Raw genomic sequence first — 14298 nt, 5'->3', positions numbered from 1 at the left:
GCCCCACAGCAGCTCTCAGCCCTCTCACTCATTCAGCTGATAATTAAGATGATAATTAACTGAGAAATGAATCACATCGACCTGTTGCAAGCAAGAAGTTCAAATATTGACATGAGAGATGGCAGGTAATGCAATATATATGTGTTGTTTGTGCCTTTAAGACTAATTGCAAGTGGGAAAATTACTTTTTAAAGTGTTAAATGTATTCTCTGGGATACTGTCTCAGACTTAAAGAGGGGGGGAAAGAGCAACACAATGCCTGGTGAACCCTGAAAAATCACCACTTTATGGGGTGAAATAATGGTTCCCACCTTTCCAAACCTCCTCCGGTGGAACAAAAAGCCATTTTTGCAAGGTGTCCTGACATTTATCTGGGTCGTTTCACGGGCATTGTGCCTGTCGAGACTGGACAGGAAGCGCTTTCAGCTGCATTTCAATAGACACCTGCCAATCAACGCAAGCGTGGAGAGAATATCAAGTCCTGGAGACCAAGAAGAAGAATATTAACATTGATATAGACACAAACACACCTCATGAGAACCCTGAGTGCAGGCCTCCGGGAAAATTGCAGTGATTATTTTATCTTTAAAAAAAGAGCCAAAGCTTTAGTCAGCAGTTAGAGATAATGCTAGAAAGTGTTTTTGAGGTGTTATTTGGTAAAGGTGACGTCGTAGAGGCAGTCTTTGTGGATCTTAAAAAGACACTTGACACATTAAATCAGGATTTTTACAAACTAAAATTCCCTATCAGGCTTTGCAGCCGTTTAAATCGTATCTTTCTAAAAACTAAAACAAGAGTTTCACAGGGTTCTGTCCTCGGCCCACTTCTTTTTAGTTTATTTAAATGACAAAATGATTCTTGGTGCAGATTTTCAGATGGCTGTATTTTTCTTGTTGTGTTTTTAATGTATGTAGTTGCAGTTCCAAGCGGCTGAAATGTGTTTCCTCAGGAGGGGGCTGGAGTCTCCCTTAGAGAGAGGGGGAGAAGTTCAGCATCCGTGAGGAACTCGGAGTAGAGCCGCTGCTCCTTTGCGTTGAAAGGAGCCAGTTGAGGTGGTTCAGGATCATCTGCTAAGGATGAACCCTGGGCGCCTCCCTAGGGAGGTATTCCAGGCACGTCCAGCTGGGAGGAGGCCTCGGGGAAGACCCAGGACCAGGTGGAGAGATTAGATCTCCACGCTGGCCTGGGAACGCCTCAGGATCCCCCAGTTAGAGCTGGTTAATGTGGCCCTGGAAAGGGAAGTTTGGGGTCCCCTGGCAAAGCTGCTGCCCCTGAGACCCGACCCCTGATAAGCGGCTGAAGATGAGATGTCCTTCTTCGGACAGAAATAAATAAATGCTTCTATAAGGTGTTGTTTTCCCACCTCACTTCACGTGACAGGAAGCTGCAGGCCTGCAACGACCTATCAAGTTAAAGCGCACCTTGTCCCATATTCCCTTACACACACTGCATTATTTAACGTTTCACGAGTGAAAGAACACTCCTGAATTAGCTTCCTCATTGAGCAGAGCAGCTTCAGCAAACAAAACCTGCGAATGGACCCAGCAGTGTGTGTGACCCTGCATTTTTAGAGGAACAACTTTTCCTTTACACCTGGTTTGATACGCATGCATCACTCAGCATGTTCGCAGCAGCCACTAAGAACTTTGTGAAGCAGGTTGGGGACACGGGGCGGTTGATACCCGTCCCGAGTTTGAGCGAGGCCGACCGCTACCAGCCCCTCAGCCTGGTCACCAGGAAGAGGAAGAGGCATTTCTGGAAGAAGAACAAGTACGCCTCGACCCCGTTTTCACTCAAAGACATCCTGGTGGGGGAGAAAGAGATCACAGCAGGTACAGAGATGAACTATGACGATCAACTTCATGTTTTTTGAGCTTTTGTTGTGAGAGATAGGTTGAAAAAGAGATAATATATAATCTGCATCATCTTATTCCAGCTCTACGTGGAAGTTTACACTGCAGTGAAATGTTTAAATACTCACCTTTTTAAGGTGGTTGCAGCATTTTATTAAATGGAAATATTCTTTATCATTTCATACAATAACCTCAGACGTATTTGGTGTATTTGGAAATGTTGTGGGTTTGAACATTGTTTAGGTACTTTAGTGAGGTTTCATGGTTACAATATATCTATTCTATATATCGATATCCCAAACTTTCTTCGACATACTTCAACATAAACTCTGGTGTGACCATATATCAGGCCCATTTTGTCCACAATTAGCACGTTAGCTTGTTACCTTTCTCGCCAAGAGTTGCAATGCAGGACTTTTAACTTGTACTGCTACTTTTACTTCAATACCTCCGTCACCGCTGGAAATATTGACTCAAATTTCTAATTAATCTAGTCTTAAGAAGAAGAATTCAAACCCCTCTTAAGACTAGATTAATTAGAAACTTGAGTCAATATTTCCAGAGGTACTGAAGTAAAAGCAGCAGTACAAGTTAAAAGTCCTGCATTGAAAAGCCTAATCAAGTATAAGCATGTACGTTTTATTCTTAAGATGTACTTTAAGATTCAAAAGCACCTTTATTCTAAACACAGGAGTGTCGTCTTACCAGCTCCTCAACTACGAGGACAAATCTGACCTCGCCCTCAACGGCCGGCTGGGAAACCACCTCATCAACGACGTGGGCTTCAACATCAGCGGGTCGGACTCTGTGGCCGTTAAAGCCTCATTTGGCATCGTGACCAAACACGAGCTGGAGGTGCCAACCTTACTGCGAGAGCTCAACTCCAGGTAACGGATCAGATATTAAGTGCCATCTCTGTATCATGTCTCATGAATGATTTATCTTTTTTGAAAAGAGAGATGCAGGAAGAAGTATCATCACAATCCACTGTCGTGCACATTTGATATTTTTAGATGTAGTTTTTTCTATAAGTTGATAGTTGATAGTTGACCTCTGACCTCGTTGTGACAGAGGGAACGGGAGAAGAGGTTTCCCCGTAAGAACGAATAAATGATCACGTTATTCTACACTGGTGCAGGACGATTATGCAGGGCAGTCTTGTTTGACATTAACAGGTGTCGAACTCAAAGGTTTATTGTGATGGAAATCCAAAGAGGTGCAAACTTTTACCAAACATATAAACTCAGTGGACAGAAACATCAAGTTCACCAAAGAGAAGGAGGCCAAGGACAACGGTTTGCCTTTCTTAGACTGTGATGTCCATATGGAGAATGACAGGAGCCTCCACATACAGAAAACACACTCACACAGATCAGTATCTACTGTTTGACTCCCATCATCCCCTTGAACACAAGCTTGGCGTTATCAGAACACTGCAACACAGAGCTGATAACGTACCCACCAGCTCACAGGCCCAAGGGGAAGAACGCAAGCACCTGAGAGGCGCCCTCACAACCTGTGGCTACCCCAGCTGGACCTTTGTGAAAACGGTAGCTCCAGAAAGAAAACCAAAGTGGTTGAGAAAGTAAAAGAACACAAGAGAATCAACTTAGTCATCCCGTATGTGGCTGGGGTATCGGAGAAACTCAGGAGGATCTTCAACAAACACTGCATCCCTGTTTGTTTCAAACCCGGTAACACACTCAGACAGAGACTAGTTCATCCCAAGGACAGAACACCACACACCCACAAAAGCAACCTGGTGTATGCTGTCTAATGCAACAAGGAATGCAAAGATCTCTACGCAACCACTGCATAAACGCACGGCCCAACACAGGAGAGCTAACTCCTCAGGCCTGGACTCTGCTGTCCACTCACACCTCAAGGAGAAAGCCCACTCCTTTGATGACAACAATGTCCACATCCTGGACAGAGAGGACAGATGGTTTGAAAGAGGAGTAAAGAAGCATCTATGTAAAAGTAGAGAAACCATCGCTAAACAGAGGAGGAGGTCTGAGACACCACTTATCTCCAGTTTACAATGCTGCCCTTTCATCCCTTCATTCAACAATCTAACCTCAAAGAACAACTGTTCACAAATGGCCTCCTGTGACCCCAACGACTGTCGTTCAGACTCAATAGAGCACCAACGAAGTCCAGACCTACTTCCACCAACGACTGTCACTCTAACGACGGTCGTTGGCACTTGGAGCACAAAGCGTCCCAGTGACATCATCAGCCTTGTGAGCGGTTAAATACCTGGATCTCACACCAGTTAGTTGGACCAGTCCCAGCCTGGTCCTGGTCCAGTCCCAGTCTGGTCAGACGCGTACGTGAAACGTCTTCCTAGACAAATAACCAAGTCCAGTTGCTTTTGACCGAAATTGCTTTGGGGGTAACGATGACTCACTGGCTTGTGATGGAAATATTAGGTTCTAATTAAAACAACACATTTCTTTTTTTTAGGAAAGTGGATCTGGATCACTGCCTGGTCCGTCAGTCCAAGGAGAGCGGTCGGACTATCCTCTGTGTGGTTGTGGAGAGCATTCGCACAACGCGTCAGTGCTCTCTGACCGTGCACGCGGGGATGAGAGGGACCACCATGAGGGTAAACGCATATGCAAGGCCAATCAGTTCAAACGCACGTGTGTGTGTGTGTGTGTGTGTGTGTGTGTGTGTGTTAGAATCCATGTGTATTTGACCTGGTTGGCCTTCCACCCTAACGCACAGTTAATGTGGCAACACAACCCGCTCTTACTGATGAGAAGGTGTGTCACTCAGCTTTGTGTCGCTGTAGTTTCAGATTGACGACGGCAGGAATCCCAAAGGTCGAGACAAGGCCATCGTCATCCCGGCTCACACCACCATCGCCTTCAGCATCTGCCAGCTGTTTGTTCGACTGGACGGGCGACTTGGTAGGACGATTTCCCCATCCTTCACCTATTCTAAAGCCATATTCGGACGGGATTAGTTGAATATGGGGACTTGGGCTGAGGTCATTGTTATCAGATGTTTTAATCCTGTCCCTATGTGATGTGTCAGTAATTGTTCCGGAGAATGTAAGTGAAAAATTAGGTTTTCCACCTTCTGTAAAGTGGTCCGGAAAAAAAATACCTCAGTTAAAAGTAGTCCCGTCCGAATACGATCTCTGTAAAACACACGTTGATATACAGTCGTATTCCGTCAATACGTGGTTTACGCGCTTTTTTTTAAATAATCGATTCTGTCCTTCAGTTTTGTGTTAACTTAATTTTGTGATATCAGGAAGCTACGTAGCACGCACATGGAGACAGGGAGGTGACGTAGTGCATAAGTGGAGTAGCCCCTCCCACTCCTGGTAGAATACAGGGATGTCTAAGACTATTTTACCCCACGTCAAACTAGTCCCGTCCGAATAGGGCTTAACTTAGAATCATCAAACAAACGCGCATGTCTGTGTTTAAATGATTCTTCTGTTGCAAACATAAACTTAGAAGCTGCACTTTTGAATCAAATCTCTCCACAGTTTTGCAGACTGTGGATTAAAGTGTGTTTTTGTGTAAAATGTTTATGTTTACAACTTTAAAAAGGTCTAAATGCAACGTGCCCACGTCTGCTGCTTCTACTTGTTAGCATCGTGTCTCTGCAAGTGGCTCCGTTGTCTTGTGCCCTGAAGATAATGTCGCTGAATGGACATCTTCTTCTTCTGTGTCAGATATCTGCGTCGCCCCGGAGTCTCAAGGTGGATTTGAGCGGGAGCAGATCAGGGAGCAGCTCGGCGGTTTCATCGGTCACTTCTCCATGGGTCGACTGCGCCGCTTCCTGTCTGGAATCATCTACGGAAGCCCCTTCAGAGCAGGTACAGCAGTGACCTCTGCTACAAAATGAAAAAATACCACTACTACTGTATATTTTTTTGCTTTATAGATAACCAAACATTCGAGGAGCTCACCCACTCCGACACATACATGGACGACATGGTCACGGACTACTACGAGAAGGCCGCCAGCATGACGGACGTGTCCACTGCCTATCTGAGAGAAAGCTCCCACACACGGGTCAACCTCCTCAAACACAACATCCCCAAGGGACCCTGCGCGCTCTGCGGCATGGGCAACCAGAGGCGGGAGACGGTTTACGGCTGTGTGGAGTGCACGGCCGGGGGCCAGAAGTACGTCCGGCTGCACGTGGTGCCCTGTTTCGACCTCTGGCACAAAACGCTGAGGTGAAAGAGAAAAGCGTTTCTTCTGGTGGTGCAAAATAACTGTTTACAAAGCTGTTTTTGAGACGTTTGTTCTTGTAATATTTCAAATAAATGTCATGAAAAACGGACTGTTATCTCTCGCTCTGCGGTACAAAAGGCACAGGATCGCCAGCACCTTTGGCGCCGGCCCATTCCCACACGTGTGTGCTGTGTCACAGTGTTTGTGCTGCAGCTGTCAGATTCTCAATTATTCAGCGGGGGTATTGGGTGTAAATGATGGAGGGATCGTGTGAAGGCCAACGATGACCTGGTTCTGTTCCAAGTGTGTCATTTAGTTTGAGCCAGACTTTTTCTCTTTATCTAATGTGTGTGTGTGTGTGTGTGTGTGTGTGTGTGTGTGTAGGCTTTCATTCACTTGTTAGTGTTTATTTGTAAAGGAAAGGAAGGGTCGTTACAAAATGTTTAAAATGTGATAGACTGGCGTCCTGTCCAGGGTGGACCCCGCCTCACACCTGATGTCAGCTGGGATCAGCGACAGGGACAAGCGGTTGAAGATGAATGTTTACATTTGTGAAACCATAAGAACATATAGTAGGAAGATCTCATCTCATCTCATCTTCAGCCTCTTATCCGGGGTCGGGTCTCAGGGGCAGCAGCTCCAGCAGGGGACCCCAAACTTCCCTTTCCCGGGCCACATTAACCAGCTCTAACTGGGGGATCCTGAGGCGTTCCCAGGCCAGTGAGGAGATCTAATCTCACCACCTGGTCCTGGGTCTTCCCCGAGGCCTCCTCCCAGCTGGACGTGCCTGGAACACCTCCCTAGGGAGGCGCCCAGGGTTCATCCTTACTAGATGATCCTGAACCACCTCAAGTGGCTCCTTTCAACGCTAAGGAGCAGCGGCTCTACTCCGAGTTCCTCACGGATGCTGAACTTCTCCCCCTCTCTCTAAGGGAGACTCCAGCCCCCCTCCTGAGGAAACACGTTTCGGCCGCTTGTACCCGCTACCTTTCCTATAGTAGGAAGATAGTTATTATTATTTTTTACTACATAAGGGTCTAAAAACAACAATAACTCAGTGACATATCTAGACTTTTCCAATAGATAGGCCTATTATTAAAGATTTATAATAAGGGGTTCCCCTCCCTGCCACCAGAGGGCGCAGTGTTTTGAGTCCAACTCTCCTCAAACCGGAAATGTCAAGTGTCAACAAAATGCAAACACGTGTGGTGCAGGAGTGAGGAAGCAGCATGAGGAACATACCTGTGTATTTACACTTCTACTGAGATTTATAAAGGAGATACATGAACCAAGTTTAAGGGACACTCAGGAAGATGAAGTTTGCCTACAGGGTAAGTGCGTCACTGCTTGATAACTCGCGTTGCTGGGTAACGGAGCTGTGAACGGTAAAGACCGTCACACCAAAGTTCATTCATAAAATGTGACATTAACGTGGCTTCATGTTGGGACAGGTACAAATAATCACGTAGCACATTTAAAACTGTCTATTATGAACTGTTGGCATTTATTCTGCCTTTCGGCTGCATTTATTTATTCATTTATTTAGTTATTTATTCATTTATTTATTTATTTAGTCATGTATTTATTTATTCATTTATTTCAGGCTGCGTTCATTACAATAGCATTTGCACAGGAAACAGTAACATTTAGTAAGTTTAGTTTAGTTTATTTTAAAACAGGGACAGTGCACATTAGTAGCATTACTGTAAATGACGCTTTTTTCATCTGTAGTCCCTGGACAGATGTTAAAGTCACCCTAAAAACAGAACACAATATAAAATGAGATTAAAATGACAAAGTTACAGCCAGGGCAAACTACAAAACATGCACAGCAGTTAACAAACAGGACAAAGAAGCATATATAACATTAGAAAACATCATTAAAGACACCACAGCATGCAGAGCAGAAGCACAAATACAGAACGCATGCAACACAATAACATCAAGAGCACAATAAGACAGCACGCAGTAAAAAGAGAAGGTGGCTGCAGGTTGAATGCAGTTTGTGCCTGAAAAGGAGAAGAAGAGAAACTCTTATGTGTACACCACCGCTTTTTCTCATCAAGTGTCTTAAACAGAAAGTGTCACTTCCTGAATTTATGCAAATAAATGTAAATAAACAAACACAAAAAACACCTTACATGATGTTTAGGCAGCTGATCCACTTGAAGTATTATTATTATACTTGTATATTCGATCATAACGCCGTTTAGCAAAGCAACATGATGATAAACAAATAACAAACAAACAAGCAACACACATGAATGTCAGAACAACAAGTCCAAGATGGTAGTGAAGATAGTAACTGATTTGGTGGTGGCAGTAGCTCAGTCCATAGGTGACTTGGCTGGGAACCAGAGGGTTGCTGGTTAGAGTCCCTGTGTGGACCATGAATGGAGCGTGGACTGGTGGCTGGAGAGGTGCCAGTTCATCTCCTGGGCACTGCCGAGGTTGAGCAAGGCACCGAACCCCCAACTGCTCGGGGCGCCGGTCACTGGCAGCGCCCTCGCTCTAACATCTCTCCATTAATTGCATGTATATAGGTCCTGTCTGTGCATGTGTGTGTATTTTGGGCCTGTGTGTGTAACATGAAAAAATAGAGTGAAAATTGAATTTCCCCATTGCGGGACTAATAAAGGAATTCTTCTTCTTCTTAAGATAACCCTCCTAATGCTTATTGTGACCAAATAAAGCATTTGCATAGTCTTAAATTTGAATTTTAATGATACATCTTCACTAAAATGACTTATATTACACTATTCTAGGACAAAGCCAAACAACATTTTAATGAAATCGAGTTAGAATTGAATTTGAGATGATTTAAAAAAAACAATAACCTGTGTCTTTGTTGTAGTTTTCCAACCTGCTCGGAGCAGTGTATCGTCAAGGGAATCTGAGTTTCTCTAAAGACGGCAACGCTGTGATCAGTCCCGTTGGAAACAGAGTCTCTGTCTTCGACCTGAAGAAGTAAGTCATGATCACGTGTGTGAGGCTTGTTGATGCTATTATGTGGTGTGTCAGAGTGGTCGTGTTATTGAGACCTGGATGCTGTGCACAAGAGCTGCCTGCAAATCTAGTAAAAGACAGAAACGTGTAAATAATGCACGAAGGAACTATTGTAACGAGTGGTTTTCCTTTTTCTGTGTCCTCCAGCAACACATCGGAGACATTACCTGTCTCCACTACAAAGAACATAACATGTGTGGGGCTCTCTCCTGACGGGAACATAGCAGTCGTGGTGGATGAAGGTAATTTCTCTCTTTCTCGCATGTGACATCGTAACATATGTAGGAGTTAAAGAACAACAAAAACCCAAACGTGTGTCTCACAGATGGAGCGGCGTTGTTGGTGAGCCTTATCACCCGAGCCGTCCTACATCACTTCCACTTTCACAAGCCCGTCAGCAGCATCCGCTTCTCCCCCGACGGCCGGTAAGGATGACTGGTGAACTGAATTACTGAAGTGTAAAAAAACATAGTAGAGATATTGATGTTTTGATGTGTTTGTTACCTTTTTTAGGAAGTTTGTTGTCACCAAGGAGAATGTAGCTCTGATGTACCACGCTCCTGGAAAGCAGCGCGAGTTTAACGCCTTCGTTTTGGACAAGAGCTACTACGGCCCCTACGATGAAACCACCTGCATCGACTGGACGGACGACTCCAAGTGAGCAAAAGTTTGTCAGGCATTGAGGTGCAGAAGAAGAAACAACATCTCATGGTTGTGACATTTCCTTTCAGGTGTTTTGTGGTAGGCAGCAAAGACATGTCAACCTGGGTGTTTGGTGCCGAGCGCTGGGCCAACCTCATCTACTACTCCCTGGGCGGACACAAGGACGTCATCGTGGGCTGTTTCTTTGAGAAGGACAGCTTGGATGTCAGTTTGCCCTCCACTGCTTCGTGATTTGATTGGTTTTGCATGAACATTTAAAAAAGAACGACATAGAGACGCTGATAAGTGTGTTGTTTCTGTGGTTTCAGCTGTACACGGTCAGCCAAGACGGGACACTGTGCGTCTGGGAGAGTGACACGGAGCTGGACGGCCTTGTTCTGAAGAAGAGCCAGGACAAACCCAAACCTTCGAGGCAAGGGGACGAAGAGGAGGAGGAGGAGGAGGAGAGGATGGAGGCAGAGGAGGGAGAGGTCATCAGAGGGAAGGTTGGAGCTCCCAAAGAGAAAGAGAAGACCAAAAACGTTAGATACAAACAAAGGAGCAAGTAAGACACATTTTACTTTTCTTTGTACACACAAAAAAAACAGTTTTTCATCGCGGTCCGTCAGCCACAGTAGTTCTTCACAGACAGACGTCCGTCCAAACACTGAAACAAGTGCACAAGTGCAAGAAAAGCAGCCAGAGTGCTGTTTGCAAACAAGCATAGCAACAGCACATGGGTAGTAATCAGAAGAGCTAACATAACTTTTTCTCTTTCCTGTGCTCTTGCAGACACTTCTTCAACAAGGAGGGGGATTTTAACAACCTGACAGCTGCCGCCTTCCACAAGCCCACTCACATCCTGGTCACAGGTTTCGCCTCTGGGATCTTCCACCTGCACGAACTTCCAGAGTTTAACCTCATCCACTCCCTGAGGTGAGAGAAAGGGTTTCATTTGGAAATCATCAACGTACATCATCAAATGTAACGAGAACATGCACATTTTTAATAGAGCGCACAGACAGATTGTTGTTGCTTCTTCTTCTTCTTCTTCCAGTATTTCAGACCAGAGAATCGCCTCAGTGTCTATAAACAGCTCTGGAGACTGGATCGGCTTCGGTTGCTCGGGTAAGAAGTCAGATTTGACCTTTTCTGTTATGTTTCTTTTATATTTCTTTGACTAATAAGTGCCTGCTGTGTTTCAGGGATGGGTCAGCTGCTGGTGTGGGAGTGGCAGAGTGAGTCGTACGTCTTCAAGCAGCAGGGACACTTCAACAACATGGCCGCGCTGGCGTACTCGCCAGACGGACAGTACATCGTAACAGGAGGCGATGACGGCAAGGTGAGTGCTCCGCGTTTTTCCGCTGCTGCGTTTTGTCACTGGAGAAGTGATAATGTGATTTCAGCAGCTCAAGATCAGGACTCTCCTCTCCGCAGGTCAAAGTGTGGAACACCAACAGCGGCCTCTGCTTCGTCACCTTCACAGAGCACACCAGCAGCGTCACCAAAGTCACCTTTACCTCCAGCGGCTTTGTCATCGTCAGCGCCTCTCTGGACGGGACGGTCAGGGCGTTCGACCTGCACAGGTGACTTAAGCTGAAGCCGATTCACGTGCAACAGTTGATGGAGACACTGAGAATAGAAATGTCTGTTGCGTCTAAAGCGAAACGGCTTTTAAAATCAGCGCTTGTGCATTTACTTCTCACAGGTACAGGAACTTCCGGACTTTCACCTCTCCTCGGCCCGCGCAGTTCTCCTCCCTCGCTGTAGATGTCAGCGGAGAGCTGGTGAGCGCAGGAGCCCAGGATTCCTTTGAGATCTTTCTGTGGTCCATGCAGACAGGCAGACTGCTGGAGGTAGGCACACAATGACATTTATTAATATGAATGTTTAAATACCGTATGCTCTTATTCATCTCACCTGCCTCCTCCCTGTGACTGACCAGGTCCTTGGGGGCCACGAGGGTCCAGTCAGCTGCCTGTGTTTCAGTCCAGTCCAGTCCATCCTGGCCAGCGCCTCGTGGGATCGCACCGTCCGGCTGTGGGACATGTTGGACAGCTGGCAGGTCAAAGAAACACTTCCCCTCACGTCTGATGGTAAACACGAAACCTGCACTTGCTAAATAACGTCCCTACTCCAGGTGTTGCACGTCCTGATGGTTAAAACAAAGATGCCGCAGATGTTTGGATGGAACTGCCTCACGTAGAGTCTCACTTTTTTTCCTTAGGTATGGCAGTGACTTACCGCCCTGATGGCCAGGAGTTGGCTGTGGCCACTCTGAACGGCGAGGTCTCCTTCTGGAACCCCCAAACAGCCACACAAACCGGCTCTGTGGCCGGACGCCATGACCTGGAGACAGGCCGCAAAGAGACGGATAAAATCACAGCCAAGCAGTCCGCGAAGGGCAAGTGAGTCGAGAAGCTTATTTCCTTTTGGTGCAAACGAACAAAATGAAAAAGTCTGATTTGATGACCTGTTTAAGTGGAACGTGTGACTCAGCTGGTTTCTTGCACTTTTGTGCGTCCAGGTCCTTCACGTCGCTGTGCTATTCTGCGGACGGGGAGTCGGTTTTGGCAGGAGGCCAGTCCAAGTTTGTCTGCATCTACAATGTCAAGGAGCAGATGCTCATGAAGAAGTTTGAGATCTCCTGCAACCTGTCCTTTGATGCCATGGAGGTACAGAAACTTTGTCTTAGTGGGAAGAACGGGGAACTGCTGAATCAGATCAGTGATCACAAACATGCTTACTCCAAATGTCGTGGTCCTACGTCTTCAGGAGTTCCTGGACCGACGGAAGATGACCGAGTACGGCAGCCTGGCTCTGGTGGATGATGGAGCTGGAGACGGGGACAGGGTCAACATCAGCCTCCCTGGAGTCAAGAGAGGTATGACGCTCACGGCAACTCTTAGACCAGCTGTTGAATCCACTCCAGGGCATGGAGACAAAGACATTTTCATCTACATTAACTTGTCCTGTTCCCTTCTTCCCCAAGGATAAACATCATGCATATTTTTTTTGGTCATATCTTTACAGGTGATATGAGTTCTCGACACTTTAAGCCAGAGATCAGAGTGAGCTCACTGCGGTTCTCCCCGACTGGTACGTTGGCATTAACACGTTTTGTAAGTTTTATGTTAAACTGGTGTTGAGTGGCTTTTAACGAAGTGGGTCTGTCTTCTCAGGTCGTAGTTGGGCGGCCACCACCACGGAGGGCCTGCTGGTCTACTCCCTCGATGGCTCTCTGGTCTTTGACCCCTACGACCTTGACATGGACGTGACGCCGGCCAGCATACGTCAGCAGCTGCGGCTCCAGGAGTGGGCGCCGGCCATCGTCCTGGCGTTCCGACTCAACGAAAAAGCCCTCAAGCTGGAAGCGCTGGAAAAAGTTCCGCATGAGCAGAGTGAGCGAGCCATCCCGTGTTTAAATTATTAGCTATGAATAAAGTAAATACATCTAAGATTGATGTATGAAACGGTTTGTTTGTGTTCCAGTCCCAGTAGTGTGCAGCTCTCTTCCTGACATTTATGTTGAGAAGCTTCTGGGCTTCGTGGCGACGTGTTTGGAGAAGTCGGGTCACCTGCAGTTCTACATGACGTGGGCCCAGAGCCTGCTCATGCTGCACGGGCAGAAACTGAAGAACAGGTCTACTCCCGCTCTCTCACTACTGCTATTGATGTGTTCTGTCCTCTACGAAGACTGTACCCTATTAACTTTGCTCTGGTGTGCAGGTCAGGAACCATACTGCCCACACTCCAGGCGCTGCAGAAGAGCATCCAGAGACATTTTGACGATCTGTCCAAACTGTAAGTCTCAACTCCCACTGTCTCACGATTAACAGTAAATTAACACGCCACTGAAACCGTGCAGTTTATATATTTCAGGAATGAACTTGAGTCGAAGCTATAAAATGTTCTTCAATGTCATATTACACTTTATATATTATAGTGCATGTGGCCCCAAGTGAACCCTGAAACCCAAATCTTTGTTTTCTGTGTACAGGTGCGACTTTAACATGTATAACATTCGCTACGCGGAAGCGCTGTCGAAGCAGAGGGGTGTAAAGAGAGCAGCTGAGGAGGACATTAAGGAGGAGGAGGAGGAGGAGGATGAAGAGCAGGCTGAGGAGATGAGCGTGGCCTCGTTGGAGGATTCAGACTTGATGCTTTAGGCTCAACCTCATTACAACAACATGGCAGATGTCACTGCAAATAGACAATTATAATGTTGGACTGTAAAAGAAGATATTACAATGTTTTTTTATTAAATTTATGTAAATGTTTGTGATTTTTCATTGGCCTTCATTCTGTCTCTGGACACAAAGGTGATTAATCGTATCAGCCTCTTATAGAGTGGATGATGTGAGAGGACGCTATGTGATTTATTTAGCACATGTTAAAAAAACAAGAATATAGGGTGGCAGGTGTCGCAGTGGTTTAAGCGGTGTTAAGAGGCTGAAGGTCCTCGATGCAGCGGCCACGGGTTAGACACTGACCTGCGGCCCTTTGCTGCTTGTCTCCCCCTCTCTCTCTTGTCCTGTTTCCCGTCTGTCCTTTAAAATAAAAGCTTGAAAACTGCCCCAAAAAGAATCTTTTAA

The 14298-nt window shown here is 46.1% G+C and overlaps 2 protein-coding genes across 2 annotated transcripts; both read left to right on the top strand.

Moving 5' to 3' along the window:
* Window positions 1-1621: 1621 nt before the first annotated feature.
* pjvk (pejvakin) lies at window positions 1622-6061 on the top strand (the record flags this gene model as incomplete). Its single annotated transcript, XM_083938349.1, has 6 exons — window positions 1622-1832; window positions 2545-2740; window positions 4320-4461; window positions 4651-4768; window positions 5548-5691; window positions 5760-6061. 6 exons carry the CDS (start codon window positions 1622-1624, stop codon window positions 6059-6061), a joined length of 1113 nt encoding a protein of 370 aa, XP_083794475.1.
* A 1201-nt stretch (window positions 6062-7262) lies between these two features.
* On the top strand, window positions 7263-13977 carry pwp2h (PWP2 small subunit processome component). The gene is made up of 21 exons (XM_083937710.1): window positions 7263-7386; window positions 8910-9022; window positions 9209-9303; window positions 9387-9486; window positions 9575-9718; window positions 9793-9928; window positions 10033-10268; window positions 10496-10639; window positions 10761-10831; window positions 10909-11045; window positions 11141-11289; window positions 11412-11559; window positions 11649-11799; window positions 11931-12111; window positions 12231-12378; window positions 12479-12587; window positions 12737-12802; window positions 12886-13104; window positions 13196-13346; window positions 13433-13507; window positions 13704-13977. The coding sequence occupies exons 1-21, from the start codon at window positions 7369-7371 to the stop codon at window positions 13870-13872; spliced, it is 2760 nt and encodes a 919-aa protein (XP_083793836.1). The 5' UTR covers window positions 7263-7368; the 3' UTR covers window positions 13873-13977.
* Window positions 13978-14298: the final 321 nt, after the last annotated feature.

This window comes from Echiichthys vipera (genome assembly GCF_963691815.1).
Source record: "Echiichthys vipera genome assembly, chromosome: 23".
Lineage (NCBI taxonomy): Eukaryota > Metazoa > Chordata > Actinopteri > Perciformes > Trachinidae > Echiichthys > Echiichthys vipera.
This window is presented reverse-complemented; position numbering and strand designations above follow the sequence as displayed.

What these genes read in the sequence shown, in the direction of transcription:
- pwp2h (XM_083937710.1), top strand. An exon ending in TCTGTCTTCGACCTGAAGAA is followed by an intron (nt 9,023 to 9,208) that starts GTAAGTCATGAT and finishes TGTGTCCTCCAG; the next exon opens with CAACACATCGGAGACATTAC. An exon ending in AGACAGGCAGACTGCTGGAG is followed by an intron (nt 11,560 to 11,648) that starts GTAGGCACACAA and finishes GTGACTGACCAG; the next exon opens with GTCCTTGGGGGCCACGAGGG.